Here is a 17,876-nt window from a genome sequence, read left to right as displayed (position 1 = left end):
GGCTGGGCTCAGACCCTGGCCCACATGATGAGCTTCCTTGTCCCCCTGCCTCCCTCGTCACAGCTGCAGGTGCCACCTGCTTGGCTCCCACCAGGACCAGTGCCACCCCAAGACTGGGCAATGCCCCTGCCGCCCAGGCATTGTGGGCCGGGCCTGTGACAGGTGTCAGCAGGGTTTCTTCGGCTTCTCCGCCAAGGGCTGCCGGGGTAAGGGGTCCCAAGGCCAGGAGGGAGGGTGGGGCCCAAGGAGGCTGAGCTGAGCACTGAGGGAAGAGGTTTGGTCGGGTGGATCTCTGCAGAGAGGAAGGTCAGAGGCCTGGGAAGGACAGCAGGTCCACCTGCACCCAACCATCCTGCCCAGCTCTGGAACCTGCAGCTGCGCATGTGCAGGGCCTGGACCATTGGGCCTGAGCTGGTGGTGTCTGAATCCCCACTGCGGGGAGCATTTCCATGATTCAAATGTCCTTACCTCCACCTTCAGAATTGGGGGGTGGTGTGAAGAGACGAGCCCCAAGAATCAGTCTTTGAAGCTGCCCAGGGTCCTGGGGGGAAGCCAGGTGTAAGGATGTAGATGATACACAGGGGACTCCGGGGGCACCGGCTGGACCTCTGCAGGGTCCAGGGCACCCAGCACCCTCTGCTTTGGCCCCCCCAGCCTGCAGGTGCTCCCCGCTGGGTGCGGCCTCCGCACAGTGCCACGAGAACAGCACATGTGTGTGCAGGCCTGGCTTCATGGGCTACAAGTGTGACCGCTGCCAGGACAACTTCTTCCTCGGGAGCGGCAGCCTGCACTGCCAGGAGTGCCCACCCTGCTACTCACTGGTGAAGGAGGAGGTGAGCCCCCTGCTGCCTCCCCTCTGCCCAGGCCCAGCCAGCACCACCTTCCTGCTCACAAAGCGCCAAGTGGATGTCAACTCCATGCCCACCCCACCTTCTTACTCGGCCCTGTCCATGCCCCTGTCTCTGGGTGGGCAGGGAAAGGCAAGTCTGGTCATATGCCCCACCCCCTGTCAAAGTGGGCCTGCCTCTCTAATGTCCTTGGGTTCAGTGGGATCCCCCCTATTGACAGGGTCTTCTTGGGGAGCCAGCGGAGGGTGAGCTGGGGCGAGGTGTGGTACTGGGACCCAGGTGCTACCTCTGAATTACCCCTCTTGCCTCCGATGGCCTTGGTAAGCCTCCATGTGTCTGCCCACCTCCGGTAATACTGCCCGCAACAGAGCTGGTAAGAGGACTGGTGGCCTGGGTGTGTTTGGGAACCCAGATGTATGGAATTGTAGAAAGATCCGATGATAACATCCTGTGTCCGTCAGGGTTCTCCGGGGAAACAGAACCAGGAGTGTGTGTCAAGAAAAACAAAACAAACTCACTGCCATCAAGTTGATTCTGACTCGGGACCCGACAGAGGGTTTCGGAAGCTGTAAGTCTTTATGGGAACAGAGCCTCACTGTTCGCTCACGGCACAGCTGGGGGGCTGACTCAGCCTGGCCAGGAGCAGGCCAGCGCGTACCAGCAGCACTGCTGGCCCATACAGGGTTTCTGAAGCTGGACGTCTTGATGAGAATAGACAGCCTCATCTGTCATACATGTATTAAATGTTCCATTCATCCACAAACTTTTTGAAGGCCCCTGGGTGTATCTATCTATGTATCTATGTATCTATCTATCTATCCACACACACACATGCCCATGGATACATACATATACTATACATGTACATCTGTGCATTTGTACATGTGCACACAGATGTATGTCGATGTTCACCCTGAATATATATAGAGAGAGATTGGTTTGAGGGAGCTTGGGAAACCATTGTGGGGGCTGCCAAGTTCAGAATCTGTAGCTTGAGCAGCCGACTGGAAATGCCAGCGAGCTGTCTCCTGTCTTGGTGTCTTAATGCTGCAGCCCCTGCACTTCCACGGCAGGTCTTCTCACCCTCTGGAAGCTCCACAGCCAAGTCAGGGTCTCAGGTGTGTCATGTCCTTCTGTGGACCCCTGCCCTCATCTCTCATGACTGCTGGCCAGCCTTGGCACCCCTTTGCTTGTAAAGGGTTCCTCATCTGCAGCTGTCTCCCCACTTGTGTGGGAGTGTGTATCTTTTGATGACTCAGAAGTGATTAGGTTTAGGATCCACCCTACATGAGATGTCCTCATTAACATGACAGAAGAAAAAACTCTATTTCTGTTTCTAAATAGGGATCCTGGTGGCTCTTCTGGGAAAGCATTATCCTGCTAACCAAAAAGCCAACAGTTCAAACCCACCAGTCACGCCGAGGAAGAAACACGTGGCTGTTTGCTCCTGTAGAGACTGACAGATCCTCTGAAATGGTATAGAGTCCATATGAGCAGGAATTAACCGGAAGGCAGTGGGCTTGGGGGTTTGTTTCTAAACCGGATCTCATGCAAAAGGCTAGGATTCTCATGCAGATTTTTATTCAATCCATAGCATCTTGGCTAGAGTCTGGAGGCAGAATTCCGCAGGGTTTGTTCTGAAGGCCTTTAGTTGGGAGGATGAACCCCACTTTTCCTTCCTTTGCTGACAACCAGAAGATTGAATCCTCAAGAAAGAAGGAACAGGCAGAAGCTGGGTGCGGGGTCCAGGCAGGGCTTCCAGGCCCCTAACCTCACACGTCCTTCCCTCCCTGTCCTCTCCAGGCTGACAAGCTGAAGGCCAGACTGACCCTAATGGAGGGGTGGCTGCGGGGGTCTGGCTGTGGCACCCCCTGGGGACCACTAGATGTTCTGCAAGGAGAGGCCCCCCGGGGAGATGTCTACCAGGACTATTACTCACTGCAAGGTATGATGGGAGAGTGGACGGAGACCAGGAGGCTGGCTGGTCAGACTACCCCCAGGGAACTCTTGTCCTCTTATGCTCAGATGCCCTGAGGGCCTGAGTTCTTTGGATGGCCTGCTTCATTGGGAAGCTGGCCTCTCCTCCCTGGCTAGTGGGCCCTCCGATGGTACAGACCTGTTGCTCCATTGGGCCTCTCCTGCATGTCCCTAGACCGGTGGTACTCCTAATTTTGGGAATACCGGTTCTGGACGGTAGCATCTATCCCCAAGCTCACCCATCCAAGTAGAGTGTGAGCCCAGTGGGGCCAGGCAGGAGCAGAGTCCGTTCACTTACTCACTTGTCCAGTGACTGATGGTCGAGGCTTTGACCCAGGTATTGAACAGGGCCTTATCCAGGCCTGGTGGTTGGCTTTTTGACTCATTAGCATATCTCTCCCTTACCACCCCCCATGCTTCGCATGTCCAAACAAATGATTAAATAATAAAAATATGACAAGAGAACTATAACGGAAGCCCAGGGGCTGCCATTTTGCTCTGGGGAGCTGAGATTTAGAGGCACACAAAAGTGAATTGGTTCTTTTATGGCATGTTCATTTGGGAGTACCTGGAGAAGGGCGTGATGAGTCAGAATTCACAGGTGAGTTGTGGGGAGGCTAAGGGAGGCTCCCTTAGCAGCCAGTTCCGGCTGAGCTGAGCCCCTGGTAGCGAGAATAGCTTCTAAGCAGGGAGATGTGGGACGCCTGCTGCTCTCTGGAATGCCTGGCCCTGAGCCAGATTGCCATGTCCAAGCTAACTGGAGGCTGAGTTTCCCGCTGTGCCCCTTTTGAAGGTTGGCTTGCAGTGACCCCAGAAGCCAGGCTCCCTCCCAGCCCTGTGTCTGAGACTGACTGGCTCTGGGCTGTGGACTGGGAAGCCTTGCCTGCTCTGAGCCTTCACCTCTGCACCTGTCACATGGGGAGGCCTTGGCTCTCGACCTCAAAGTGCTCAGGGCTGGTGGTGGGGTGAAGCTGTACCTGCGGAAGGGTAGTGGGCACAGCCTGGGCCTTCCTGGAATGGAGGGTGTGTGGGGGGGTGGGGTGATATCAAGAGCTCTCTGCGACCTCCAGGCTGTGGGTTTCCTGCAGAGTCCCGGGAAGCCTTCATGGAGCAGATGTGGGGCCTTGAGGGCTTGCTGAAGACGGCCCAGGGGCAGCTGCAGGAGCTGAGCAGGAGGGCCCGCTGCACCCAGACCAACACCGAGAAGCCCTGTGTCCAGCTGGCCGATCTTGCTGCGGTGCTGAGGTCCTCAGAGGAGGAGATCTGGCACGCAGCCGCTGTCCTCTCATCTCTGGTATGCCAGGGCGCCCTGCTCCAACCCCTCACCAGCAGGTGTGGCCACTGGGAGGGATTCGGGGCAGGGGGCAGGGCCAGCTGGAGACTGGGTCCTTGCCTAGCCATGCTGTTGACCTGGCCACCTTGGGCATATCTCTCTCCTTGCCCGAGGCTGACGTTCCTCATGGGCAAAATGGAGATAGTCCACTGGCATGGACGAGGCATCTTCTGGGGTGCTGTGGGTACTGGCAGGGGGGACGGGCAGCAGCCTTACCATGAGGTTCATATTCTAGGGCCCCGCTCACTGGGTATCAATTCTAGGTTTGTTTGTTTTTTTAATGCGGTACCTCGTCCAATTTGGCCCTGAGTCTTTCAGGGAGGGACCATCAATTTCTTCCTCTTTTCTTTTTTTTCTCTGTCAAGGAGATTCCTCAGGAGAGGCCTAGTCTATTCACCGGCTGGAGTCCCCTGGCCACAGAGGCACGCCTGCTAGCCAGGAGGTGAGCCTGCAGGACTCGGGGGGAGGGCTCTCACTCACACAGTCTTCTGGGCATCTGTAGCCCTTTTTGTGGGCAGGTCCAGGGGCAGAGGTGGCCCGTATGTGCCCCCTCCAGGTGTCAGAATCAGATGAGTCTAAGAGCGTCCAGGAAGAGACCACTCTGCAAAGGATCCCATTTGAAGATCTTGGACAGAGTGGGGGGATGCGGAAGAGATCTCGAAAGCAGACCAAAAAGACAAAGCGTACTAGTTGGATAGAGACGGTGAAGGCCCTGAGACCAGGGCCCTTAGTCATCCGCCAGGTCTGGAACAGGCTCCTCCCCACGGCTCAATGTTCCATCCAGCAACAGACAGGTCCTTGCAGTCAGCAATAACACCGGGAGGTCCACACTCTGTCAGTCATCCACCTCTGGGGATCAAAAGCACAGCATTTATTCAAGGACCAAGTTCAGGAGGGTTAGGACAAAGGGGGAGTGGAGACAGGAGACCCAGGGAGGAAGAGGGCCAGGGACGCTCCCCAGTGGAGGCTGCCATCAATGGCATGAAACAAAATGTACATGAAGCATCCAATTAGTTTGCTCTATATACTTCGCCTTGTTCACAATGATAATAATAAATTAATATTCATGCTTCTGTAGAACAAAGGCATAATTAATAAACAAACAAACACTGCCTTCTTAGGAGAGGGCAATGCCACCAGTCATGGGAGAAAGAGGTGGGGGTGGAGGGCAGCAAGAGCTCAGAGATGCCCTAGGGTGAGGGGTGGGGACAGTCTAGATTGACTGCCTTTTTTTATACCAGCTTGACTGAGATAGACTGAACACACCACACAGTCCACCCCTTTAAAATATACAACTCGTAGCTTTACACATTTTATTACCTACCCAACCCCCCCCCAAAAAAAACACATGCCCATTAGCAGTCACTTTCTCCTTGTTCCTTCAGCGTTCTCTCCCCCTTCCCCCACCCTGCAGAGCCCCAGGCAACCACTAATCTGCTGTCTGAATCTGTGGATTTGCTTGTTCTGAACATTCCATGTAAATAGAACCATACCACAAGCAATCTTTTCACTCAGCATCCTGTTTACAAGGTTCCTTCTGTTGTTGCAGGAATGGAAACTCCGTCTCTGTTATTGGCCAAGGGATATTCCCTGTGTGCACAGTACTGCACTCTGCGGATCCATTCATCAGTTGGCGCCCTTGGGTTGCTTTGCCCACAGCTTTTTAAGGAGCCCCTCAGGCTCTAAGCCCACAGTCCTTGTCCTCTTTATTTATTTATTTTTCATTAAAAGATTGTTTTATTGGGGGATCTTAAAACTCTTGTAACAATCCTTATATCAATTGTATCAAGCATATTGGTACATATGTTGCCATCATCATTTTCGAAATATTTCTATTGGAGCCCTTGGTATCAGCTCCTCTTTTCATTCCCTCCCTGCCCCTCTCCCACTCTCGTGACCCCTTGATAAATGATCAGTTATTATTATTTTCATATCTTTCACCGACGGCTGTCTCCCTTCCTCCATGGTTTCTGTTGTTCACCCCCTGGAAGAGGGTGTGTGTGTGTGTGTGTGTGTGTGTGTGTGTGTGTGTGTGTGTGTGTGTATGTTTTGTTATGTGTTGATCATTGCGATGATTTCCCCCTTTCTTCCCTCCTCTCCCCACCTTCCCCCTAGTGTGTGTGTGTGTGTGTGTGTGTGTTTTGTTATGTGTTGATCATTGCGATGATTTCTTCCTTTCTTCCCTCCTCTCCCCACCTTCCCCCTAGCAGTTGTCCTCTTTAGTTATATTCTAAAATATTAAATAAGAAGAAAACTCACTGCCATCAAGTCAATGCTGACTCAGAGTGTGGGTTCCTAAGCCTGCAACTGTTTCCGGGAGTGGAAAGTACAGTCCATCTCCCAAGATTCTAAGACATTAGATTCCTTTACATTTTGGCTCACCAAGGAGGCTCAGAGAAGTTTGGGGTGTCTGGCTTAAGGACACACAGCTTCTAAGTGATAGAACCAGGATTCAAACCCAGGCAGTCCTAATTGCTCGCTTTATTTTTATTGTTTTTATTAGGGTGGCCATATCATTCATTGTCCCAACTGAGATGGTTTTACATTTGAAAAAAACCAAACACACCCCCTGATCATCATCATGCCAGAACAAAAGCATAAATTATAGGGACAGGGGCATGTGCCCACCCCCACCCCACACACACCCTTCCCTTCCCTATCAAGGTATCCCTGTGTGTCAGGCAGAGAGCTAGAGAAGGAGGCCCTGTTCTTTCAGCAGGACAGAGTGCAGGCTTGGGCCCCAGCCTTCCTGCAGTGACTCAGGTGGAATTGTCTACACAGCCACAGGAACACCGCTGCCGAGGTTGAGGCTACTGCTTGGAGGGCCCTGCTGGTCTCCAACACCAGTTACACGCTCCTCTGGGATCTGGTAGAGGGCAGAGCGGCCGTGGAGGCTCAGCAGGATCTGGAAGACAGGTGAGACCTCCTAGCTCAGGGTGGAACCTGGGAGTTGGCTTCCTGGAGCTCCTGGGACCCAACCCAGCTTCTTGTCCTGAGTCCTGTGTCCTGATACTTCTGGGCTTTGTGCCCCACTCAGAGGGGACCCACGGGGTCTTGGGTCCCCTTGTTGATAGTTACAGGCGCTCTCTCATTCCTGGGGGGATGCAGTTCATTCTCAGAAAAGATGAGATAAGAACTGAACCAGAAGGTTCAATGAAGAGCCATCCCTACCTCTCCCCTTTGCAGCGCCCCACAAGCCCCACCCCAAGCTCACAGGGCATCTCCTCCCAGTTTTCACTGGCACTAGCTTCTGCCTCTGTGACCAGCTTGTCTGCTTCCCTTTATAGCCCTATTAGTTCCATCAACACACCAATGTCTCTGAGCTCTGGACTGACGTTCCTGAGAGACTCTCATTGGTCCAGCTCAGATCAGGTCTTCAGCCCTGAGCCAACCAGCACGGTTGGGGTGAGGACACAAGACCTCCTGCAGAGGCAGGGGGCCCTGAATCTCTCAGAGGGGGCGAAGGACGGGGAGGGAGTTGGAGGTCTATCACTCCAGCTGTACCTATGGTGTGGGTGGACAATTGGGACAGGACAGGCAACCTGTTCTAGTTGGTTGATTTCAGAGCCACATGCCATCTGGGCTAAAGTGGATTACGGAGATCATCCAGTCCGTAGTGTAAGTGGGAAACAATATACCCAGGGTCACGCTGCAAGGGCATGACCCAGCCAAGACCAGGGCCTGGGCGGGCACTGTCTTTTGCATCAGATTGCCCGGCTCTCCCCCAATTTCCTCTTTATGATTCATCCAGGGGAACCAACCACTGTCCAAATGTGGTTCCCAAATGGAAACGGGAGAGGGAGACTTTGCAGAATGGTGTGATTGAACTGAATGAATAGAGGAAGAAGTGGCCCTTTACCGCCTCTTGTGTTCATTTCAACGCCAACTGCTGGCTACCAACCCAGTCAAGGGTCTGGGCTAGAGAGAAGTTGGGGGGACGCCAGGCCTGGGGCTGTGGGGAGGAGGGACCCTGGGCCAGGCTCTGTGGGCTATCCTGTTTCCCTCCTCCTAGGTACCAGGAGGCCCAGGCGGCCCAGAAGGCCCTGAGCACAGCTGTGGCCAAGTTGCTGCCGGAAGCCGAGAGGATGCTGACCTCTGTGCAGAGAGTCAGTTCGGATGGAGTCCAGAGCCTGGCCTCATTGTCTGCCCTGAGGACACTGGTCAGCCCAAGCTCCTTGGAGCTCTGCTTGGGGGTGGGGTAGGGATCTGACAGCGGGGAATTGCTAATATTTGTTAATGATGATTATTATTGATTAGACTTATTTTTCAGAGCAGTTTTAGAGTCACAGAGAAATGGCTCAGAAAAAACAGGCAGCTTTCCTGTGCCTCTCTCACTTTCCCCTCTTTGAAGACCCTGTGCTGATGTAGTCCATTTGTTGGCATTGATGAATTCTTATTGATACATCGTTATGAACCGAAGCCTCCTTAGGGTTCACTCTCCAAAAACAACCATTGCCATCTGGTTGATTCTGGTGCATAGCAGCCCCCCAGTAGGATTTCCCAGGCTATACATCTCTACTGCAAGAGCAGCCAGCCTCCCACTTCTTCCTCTATTCATCTAGTTCAATCACACCATTCTGCTGGTACGTTTGAACCACCACCCTTGTGGTTAGCAGCCCAACACTAACCCATATCACCACCGGGGCACGGTCCAGTGAATTTGCAGAAATGCAGAATAGCATGTACCCTGTCATGCAGATAACCTCACTGCCTGGAAAACACCCTGCGCTCCTCAGACTTGCCCTCCCCACTCTCCCAGTGCAAGCTCTGGACACCACTGTCGTGTTTACTGCCTCGGCAGTTTTGCCTTCTCCAAAATGTCATGTAGTTGGAGGTGGCTTTTTTTCATTGACTCTAAAGCAGTCAATTAGAATGAGACCATTCATGGAGAGAAACACAGGAAGGCCCTCTGGCACAGAGCCAGCACCCAGCCAGTCTGGGTGTTGATAATAAGATTGAGACAGGCCGCAGGCAGAGGCACTAGCCCAGAGAAAGGGAGTGGAGTCAGACAAACATGGCCTTCACCATGCTGAGCCTCAGGGACACCCTCTGTCAGTTGTAGTCCGCCTGGCTGTCGGGTAAGCCTTGGACTGCTAATTGCAAGGTTGGCGGTTCAAACCCACCAGCCACTCCATGGAAGAAGGATGAGGCTGTCTGTTCCCATGCAGACTAACGGCTTCAGAAACCCTGTGGGGCAGTTCCCCTCTGTTCTGTGGGGTCGTTATGAGTTGGAATTGACCCTGTGGCAGTGGATCTTGTTTTCTGGAAAATCAGGAGGACCTTCCAGATTCCTCAGCCCTCAAGTCTACACGTGGATCTGAGTGGCTAAGAAGGGAGGAAAAGTACACCAGAGGGGCACTTGGATTCCTTAGCAAGGTACAAGTTCATTTCAAACAAATGGGAAGATAGATGATAGATAGGTAGGTAGGTAGGTTGGTAGATAGACAGACAGACAGACAGAACAACGAAGGTGAAAGAGCCCTTGTGGCTCCTAGGGTTAAGCATCGGGCTGCTAATCAAAGGATTGGCAGTTGGGTCATACCAGCTGCTCCTTGGGAGAAAGAGGAGGCAGTGTAAAGAGACACAGCCTTGAGCCCCCTGGGAAGCAGGTCTGCCCTATCGTATAGCATCCCAGTGAGCGTGGTGTGAACCACAGGGGTGGGCGTTGGTGAATAAAGCATGTAAAACACCGGCTGGGCTCTGGCACTGGTGACCTCAGACTCATTGGCTGCCCATGCCCCTGCACTCATGACCTTGAGGGCAACCCTACACCAAATGCCAAGCCCCACCTCCTTCTCAGTCACCTTGAGATCCCACCACTGGGAAAACGGAACTTTAAGGAAAGACTAATGTGGGTGATGCCAACGCTGAGAGTGATCCACCACGAACTGACAGGTGAGGTGGGTTCAGTCCACCCAGAGGGACCTCCAGCGAAAGGCATGGTGGTTAGCGTCCCCAAAAATCAGCCACTGAACCATCTATCCCTCACGAGTCAGACTCAGCTTGATGGCAACTGACGGTTGGTCAAGATCGTCACAGGGTGCTTGGAGCAAAACCTGGCCCTGACTGACCCATCGGGACCGTTGCGTCTCCCATGGCCCGGGAAAAGCAGTACCTGAGGCTTCGTGTGTTTGCTCTCAGGTGCTGTGCAGATGCTGGATCCTGCTGGGGGTGTTCGATAACACCCAGTACCTGCCTGCACAGCCCTGCTTTTCTGTACTCTCCAAGAAACTCTGAATTCGACAGTACAGCTGGCAGTCCTACGGGACAGTCTACAGGACGGTTCCAGCCACAGGGCTGGGGACCTGGGCAAAGGGTCTCCCTGCACAAGGAGGACAGCACAGCTCAGTGAGGTTAGCCGAGGTTCTCAAAGGCAGGCAGCTGGATATTTGAGAGGCTGGAAAGTGACAGGCTTCCCCATTGAGCTCTCTTTCCCTGGCTCCTCCACCTCCCAAGTCCACCTGCTGCCCACTTCCCATGTCCCTATCCCTGGAGCTGCCGACATGTCACTGGGCTCTCATCAGAGAGAAGGCGTGGGTCCTGGGCTATTGGCCGAGGCCCAGTGGGGCGACTTTCCCTCACCCGAGCAGAGCATGTGCTCTGGGGTTCTCCTGTGAGACGCTACCTGAGCTTCACCCCATCTCCCTGCAGCCTCAGGAGCCCCTGGCCCAGGACTTAGACCTGAAGGGGCAGACCCTGGAGAAGACAGTCACAGTGAGAGCGCGCGTGGCCACCAACGCTGTCCGAGACCTTCAAGCCACTGCCCAGACGGTGCTGCAGAAGATCAAGCCCTTCACACAGGTTTGAAGCAGGGCACCTGGGGTGGGGATGGGGTTTGGGGGTGGGGAGGGCCAGAGGTGATCTGAGTTTGGGGAGGAGCAGAGGCCAGAGAACCGGAGGGCCACCAGAGCTGTGTTAGGCTGGGTTGTCCAGAGAAACAAACCAGTGACACTCACCTCTGAAGCCCCTTGACATCAAGAAGGAGCCCAGCCCAGTCCGACTCACACTTATAGGCCCCATGCCGGCCGGGGCCTCGTCAGACTCAACGTAGCTGCAGGCTGGTGCTGCTGAAAGGTGCAGTGGGAAGCACGTTGATCACGGGCCGGTGGGTGCAGAGACGTGTGGACCCACGTTGGTGGATTCACGGCAGGGCACCGGCAACTCTCCAGGTTGGCGGCCCGTAAGGGGCCACGGCTGGGGGCAGGCATAGAACCCCGGCTGGGATGAAGGTGAAGGGCAAGAAGAGCAGTTACCAGTGTCACTCACTCAGGCAAAAGACCACACCCCCAAGGAGGTGTCATCAGGCTACCATCTGACTGACAGGTCGGGTTCCACCCCTATCTCCACACAGGCAACATCAAGTTGACATAAAATCAGGCGCCAAGGTCTCAAAAGACTCACTGCCATCAAGAGGATTCTGACTCACAGCACAGGTGTCCTGAGATTAAGGGACAGCATGTGAGAGGATGATGGCTGGGGACTGGCTGGAAGGAGCATCTAGGACCATGTGCAGTATGCCTTACAACTGGGAGGTGGACTAGCATTCACGCGTCCAGGTGCTAACCTCAAGGTCAGCAGTTTGAGACCACCAGCCACTCCGAGGGGGAAAGATGAGGCTTTCTAGTCCCATCAAGATTTATTGTCTCAGAAACCCATGCGGGCAGTTCTGCCCTGTCCTACAGGGTCGCTACGAGTCAGAATATCGACTTGATGCAGTAAGTTATAACTGGATGGCTCTTCACCCATTCACCACCCTCGGTGGGCCGTCACTTGAACTCACAGCTTGACATCCGTAGCCCAGCAGGAGAGTCACAGAGCTCAGGAATTACATGGTGAATTGTGCCTACTCTAGGGGTTGGCAACCTATTCAAATATAAAACACACAAATATTTTATAAAAGCATAAAGCTTTTAAAATATAAAATGAAAAAAATCTGCAGCTTTTCACGTGGGAATAATTCTAGACTTGAGGGGGAAATTGCCAAAAGAATACGGAGAATTCATAGACCCGTCTTCACCTGTTATTAGCATTTTTCCTAGATAACCTCAAAAGGGTCGCTGTGAGTCCGCATGGATTCACAGGTTTGGTTTGGGGCGCCTGCGACACACATGTTCTGCAAATAAATTCGCGGTATCCGACTTTTCCTTTAGTTCTTCCATCCCAGTTATCCGCTGAGCATTTATGGGACAGGTAACTTCTCAGGTGATAGGGTTAAGGGTTTAACATCTGTGTAAGAAAGTAAACCAAACCGACTATGGTAGCGATTGTCCGACCCTGATTGATCTGATTGAACTACGGAATGGTGTGGTGTCTGGATTCGCGCCTAAGAAGACTGTTCGGAGGGGAAACAAAGAGAAATCAGGTGCTGCTGGCAAGCAGCTTCAGCACTTAGGTGGCCTTTGGGGACCCCCATATGTGGGCTTGGTGCTGGCCCGACCAGTCTTCAGGCAGTCACCTGAGCTGGGGCCTCTCCCTTCTCTGCACAGCTGCGCCAGGAGGCCAGAGCCGCGCTGACCCAGGCTTCCTCCTCTGTCCAGGCTGCCACAGTGACTGTCAGGGGAGCCAGGGCTCTGCGGGCTGACCTGGAAGGTATGACTGTCCTGCTGGGGCCCACAGGAGCCCATGGCAGGCCACCCCCAATCCCTGACTCTTGCCTTCGCCAGGGAACGCAAGTCCATTCCCTCCTCCCTCAGGACCTCTGCCTTGCCTGCTCATTTCTCCCCACTTCATGTGCCACGCACCCACGCGTTTGTCCCTGTGGTCACTCCAGGCAAGCCCCTGCGTCATCAGGCTGCAGTGTCGATCCAGTCCCTTGGGGCTGGATGTGAAGAGAATCCGCTGCCGTCCGCCGTCCATCTCTGGTGCTGTCCACCCGGACTAGGGTCAGGTCCCTGGCCACGGCTGCCTTGGTCCAGTCTGGGAAGTGGCCTCCCAGGTGCTGTGTAGTCACTCAGACGAGGACCAACCTCAAACCTCCGAGCCACGGCGCTTCTTCCATTTCCACCCGTTTCGGAGACCCCTCTCTTGCCACCAGCTCACATGCTCCGTTCCTGCTCAGGATAAGGAAACGTGGACATGTATTTCCTTTAGGAAACACTGTGCGATCATATTGCACTCCATTTGAAAACTGAAACGAAACTCACTGCCATTGAGTCGGCCCCGACCCCGAGTGGCCCGATGGGGCAGAGGAGAAATGTCCCCTTTGAGTTTCCAGGCTGTAAATCTTAATGGGAGCAGAAAACCTTGTCTTCCCCCTTAGAGGGACTGGTGGTTTCAAATGCTGACCTTGAGGTTAGCAACTCAATGTCTAACCACAGTGTTACAAGGCTCTTCACTCATTAAAGGCTCCAAGAAGTCTGGAAGAAGCCCTGGTGGTGCAGTGGATTAAGCACTGGGCTGCTAACCACAAGGCCAGCAGTTCAAACCCACTACGCACCCCCAAAAGAGAAAGATGAGGCTTTCTACTCCCATACAGAGTTACAGTCTTGGAAACCCACAGGGGCAGTTCTACCCTGTCCTGCAGCATCCCGAGGAGTCCGAATGGGCTTGTTGACAGTGAATTGGGTTGGTTATCCATTGGGCTGCTATCCACAAGGTCCACAGCTCAATCCCATGGCACCTTCCTGCAGAGAAAGGTGACACGACTCTCCTGACAGAGCCTAACCTTGCAGGAATACAGCTGCAGTTCCCTCAGATCAAGGACCGGACCATGCTGAGGAGAAAGGCAGGTGCCATCCGGGACACGCTCCTTGCAGACACGAAGAAGACGACCAAGCAGGTGGAGAGGGTGCTGGGAAATGCAGCATCGGTGTCCTCCAGCGCCAAGAAGAAGGGCAGAGAAGCAGAGCAGTTGGCCAAGGACAGTGCCAAGGTCAGGGCTGCCGACATGGCGGTGGCGGCTACTTCCCTACCTCTGGGCCTGTGAGAGAACTGTCAAGAATAGCCCCCTCTTGTAGGTCAGACAAGGCCCCCCAGTTCTGTCCCAGTCCCCAGGATGTGACATATAATAGTTGGCACTTGTAACAGTCCAAGCTCTGAGCTGAGGTGCTTCATGTGAATGACCTTGTGTCCTCTTGAAGCATGTCATTGCTGTCCCCATGACACAGGTAAGGACACTCGGGACCAGGGTGCTCAGTAACTAAAATCTGGCTGAGACGCACACCCAGGTCTGTCTGCTTTCCCTGCCCAAACCTCTAGGGATTTCCTTTCTCACTGGGACTCAGTTTGACCCCCCCATGTGTGCCCCGTCACAGTCTTGATTGCTCAGGCCCGAAGCAAACTTCCTTCCCAGCTGCTGAGGGGAAGTGCAGGAGGTGAAGGCGTCCTCCCGGCATAGTGTTTATGAGCTAGGCTGTAGCCCTCCAGGCCAGCCGTTCTAAACCACCAGCCCCTCCTTGGGAGAAAGATGGGGCTTTCTACTCCTGAACGAGTTACCATCTCAGAAACCCACGGGGGCAGTTCTACCCTGTCCCACAGGGCACGGACCTGAAGGCAGTGAGTTCCATGTTGGGTTTTGGTTCCCTCTGGTCTGACTTCTGGTCCTGTCACTTGACCTTGGCTGTCTTTCCTGGCTTCTGAGCTCCGGCTTCCTCGCCTGTGAAACAGGTGGAGCTTATCCAGCAATGGACCCCATGCCCCACCCCTGGAGGGCATTCATGCCTTTGTACTGAGTGAATCAGGGGGGCACAGAGTGCATGCCTGACCCTCTCACTGCCCCCCTCTCCATGCTACTGCTGCCCACCCTGTAGCTCGCCCAGGCCTTGCTGAGGACAGGAAAGCAGGAGCAGCGGCGTGCCAGGCGACTGGCCAGCCAGGCACAGGCCACTCTCCGCCGGGCCTCCCAGCAGGCACTGACCTCCAGAGCCCGTGTGCAGGAGGGAGAGGAAGCAGAACAGGTAGGCTTGCTGGAAGCTCCGCCCATTTCCTCTGCCCGCACCAGGAGGGGGCCGCCCATTGTTTCTCCCTCTCCCCGGAAGGTGGGTGCCCAGCTGAGCGAGATGGAGCGGCAGATCCGGGAGTCGCGCCTGTCCCTGGAGGTGGACATCAAGGTTTTGTCGGAGCTCCTTGGCAGGCTGGGTAAGGAGACCCTGAGGCTGGATTTAGATGCCTTGGGGACCTTGGGCACCCTTGGGAGCTTTGTGCGCAGGGCCCAGCCCGGGAGGAGATTTCCTCTTTGTCCTGTTCTCCCGAGGCTCCCCCATCCCAAGCAGTAGTGCCCGTGTAAGTGGGCTCACTTGGGGTAAGTCTGGGCCACCAGAGGTATTTGTCTGGTGGGGCAAGGCCACACGGGAACCCTCCATGGCGCTGGGTAACTGTGCACGGGTCCCCATTCCGTGAGGCAGGGTCTGAGAAAGAGAGCCGGCCCATGAAGCTCAGCAAGGATCCAGGGTTGCCATGGGGACCAGACTGCCTGGGATTCAAGGCCGCCCTCAAGACCCTGGGCAAGTCATCCACTGCTGAGAGCTTCGATCTCTCATCTGTAACATGGGAGACAGTGGGGCAATTTAGAAAAGGCTCACTAACCTCAGTGCTTAGAGGGGACAAAAAGAAACTAAACTCACCGCCAGGGGGTCGATGCAAACACAGTCATCCTGGAAGACCAAGTAGAACTGCCCTTATGTGTTTCCGAGACTGGAACTCTTTAGGGGAGTAGACAGCCTTATCTTTTGCCTAAAGGGTGGCTCATGGTTTAGAACTGCTGACCTCAGGGCTAGCAGCCCAATTTGTGACCACGACACCACCAGGGCTCCTCCAGGGTGGTGGGAGGCTGAGTAAATAGTGACTCTGATGGGGGAGGTAGAACTCCAAGCTGGAGCTTCACAGTGAGCCCCCTTCACACCCACCACCGCCACAGCCACCCTCCGGTCACCCTCGGCCCCTTCCCATCACGGTCACCATCACCTCTGCTCCCAATCATTACCACCTCCATGCCTGTCACCGATCTGCCAGCACCACCATTAAGTTCCAGTATGAACTCCAGAGGGCCCCTGGGGAGCCCCTGGGCCACCCCCTTGTTTGACACCTGGGGAACCTCAAGTGAGGTGCTGATACCTGCAGGGCCAGGAGCACAGCTGCCAGGCCTGCAGGCTTTCCTGCCCTACCTGCCACCTGGCCTGCCTTCCAAGGCCAACTTCCCTGAGTTTCCTGTCCTGCCATTGTCCTCGCGGACCCCAGTACATAGGCCATGCTGTCACCATGGCTCTTGGTGAACTGGTGTAGCGGCATGCCTGGGGACATCCACACACTGCTTTGTGGATGCGGGAACTGAGCCCCCCCACCCTGGAGCCCTCGGTGCTACTGCGTCCTGCTTCAACAATAGTCACCAGGACCCCACAAGAGCCAACAGTGAACAAAGAGGAGCTGAGACCAAGGGCGCAAGTAGAAAGAAAATGTTTTGAACATGATGATGGCAACACGAGTTTGATACCATTGATGTGTGGTTTATTAACATAAGAGCCCCAATAAAATGATTTTTTTTTTAAGAGTGAACTGTGGCCCAGTGCCACCCAGGGTTAGCGCTTCAGAGTGTGCACAGGCCAGGGGAGATATCAGCCCCCGCCCCCAGCCCCACACTGCCTTCAGCTCTCTGCTTCCTCTGGAGGGAGGGCCTCCGACAGGCGCGATCTTGGGAAGTTGTAGCTGGGCACCGTCTAGGGGCTACACATGTTCCTGAGGTCTATGGGTTGGGGGGCTGGCCCATGCTGAGCCTTGTCCCTCCACAGGGTCGCTGGACACCCACCGAGCCCCGGCCCGGACTCTGAATGAGACCCAGCGAGCGCTGGAGCACTTGCGGCTTCAGCTGGACTCTCGAGGAGCCCTACAGGGGAAACTGAGGCTGCTGGAGCAGGAGTCTAAGCAGCAGGAGCAGCAGATTCGGACCTTTGAGAGCGACCTCGCTGAGATCCGTGCTGACAAGCAGAACCTGGAGGCCATCCTGCACAGCCTGCCCCGGAGCTGTGCTGACTGGCAGTGAGGGCTCCCCGACCTCAGTGCCTCCTCTACCCCATCTCCGCTGTGCAGCCGGCCCAGGTCACACACACACACACACCCCCCACACACAGGCATACCCACATAACACAACCACACCGCCAGAGCCAGTGGCACACCTCCTCTCCCGTGTGAATATCACATGTTCCCACGTCTGTGCCCATATACTGCCCTGCCAACCAAGGGTACCCCTGGAGAGTGAGCCCTGTGGGCACGCCCCTCCCCATTGCTGTGCACGCCCAGGGCCAATAACAGGTCCACACCTGTTGTGCACGCATGCCTAGTCGTGTGACGTAGGCTTGTGTTAAGAGCCCATCATGCACTTGGACACGTTACAGTCAACCCATGGGCATTTGCGGATAGCCAGCCATGAACTACACACCCTGTGGATGCTGGGTGAGTTACGGGTTTGTGATGTTAAATATCTTGTGGTTTCCTGTACTCATTCAGATTCCAGAACATGAGGATCCACACAGGGCTAGTGCGTGGGAAGCTTGGGGTGGGGGTTCAGCAAAAGCCAGAGTCCTCAGTCCCAGAGCAACCTGTCTGCTGAGCTGCAAACCCCAGACCCCCCACTCTGCACCCATCACCCACCCCACATAACCAGCAGCCCTGCCCAGTGACCGGACAGACTGAGAAGGGCAAACCGCTCCTGGGAGGGCTCTCAGCCACGGAACCAAAGCCCAGGCATTCCAGCTGGGCTGGCCCAGCGCACGGCTATCATTGACTTC

General features: G+C 54.9%; 1 protein-coding gene across 1 annotated transcript in view; it reads left to right on the top strand.

Annotated features, from left to right (window-relative positions):
• The window catches only part of LAMC3 (laminin subunit gamma 3), an 80,031-nt gene extending 62,900 nt beyond the window's left edge, over window positions 1–17,131 (top strand). The window contains exons 16-28 of the mRNA XM_075559091.1: window positions 64–206; window positions 655–833; window positions 2,652–2,793; window positions 3,914–4,119; window positions 4,524–4,600; window positions 6,940–7,074; window positions 8,171–8,318; window positions 10,810–10,959; window positions 12,645–12,755; window positions 13,838–14,029; window positions 14,907–15,053; window positions 15,135–15,234; window positions 16,881–17,131. Coding sequence (XP_075415206.1) covers window positions 64–206; window positions 655–833; window positions 2,652–2,793; window positions 3,914–4,119; window positions 4,524–4,600; window positions 6,940–7,074; window positions 8,171–8,318; window positions 10,810–10,959; window positions 12,645–12,755; window positions 13,838–14,029; window positions 14,907–15,053; window positions 15,135–15,234; window positions 16,881–17,131 — 1,981 coding nt within the window. The remainder of the gene's footprint in view (window positions 1–63; window positions 207–654; window positions 834–2,651; window positions 2,794–3,913; window positions 4,120–4,523; window positions 4,601–6,939; window positions 7,075–8,170; window positions 8,319–10,809; window positions 10,960–12,644; window positions 12,756–13,837; window positions 14,030–14,906; window positions 15,054–15,134; window positions 15,235–16,880) is intronic.
• The last annotated feature ends 745 nt before the right edge of the window (window positions 17,132–17,876 follow it).

This window comes from Tenrec ecaudatus, chromosome 10 (assembly GCF_050624435.1).
Source record: "Tenrec ecaudatus isolate mTenEca1 chromosome 10, mTenEca1.hap1, whole genome shotgun sequence".
Taxonomy (NCBI): domain Eukaryota; kingdom Metazoa; phylum Chordata; class Mammalia; order Afrosoricida; family Tenrecidae; genus Tenrec; species Tenrec ecaudatus.
This window is presented reverse-complemented; position numbering and strand designations above follow the sequence as displayed.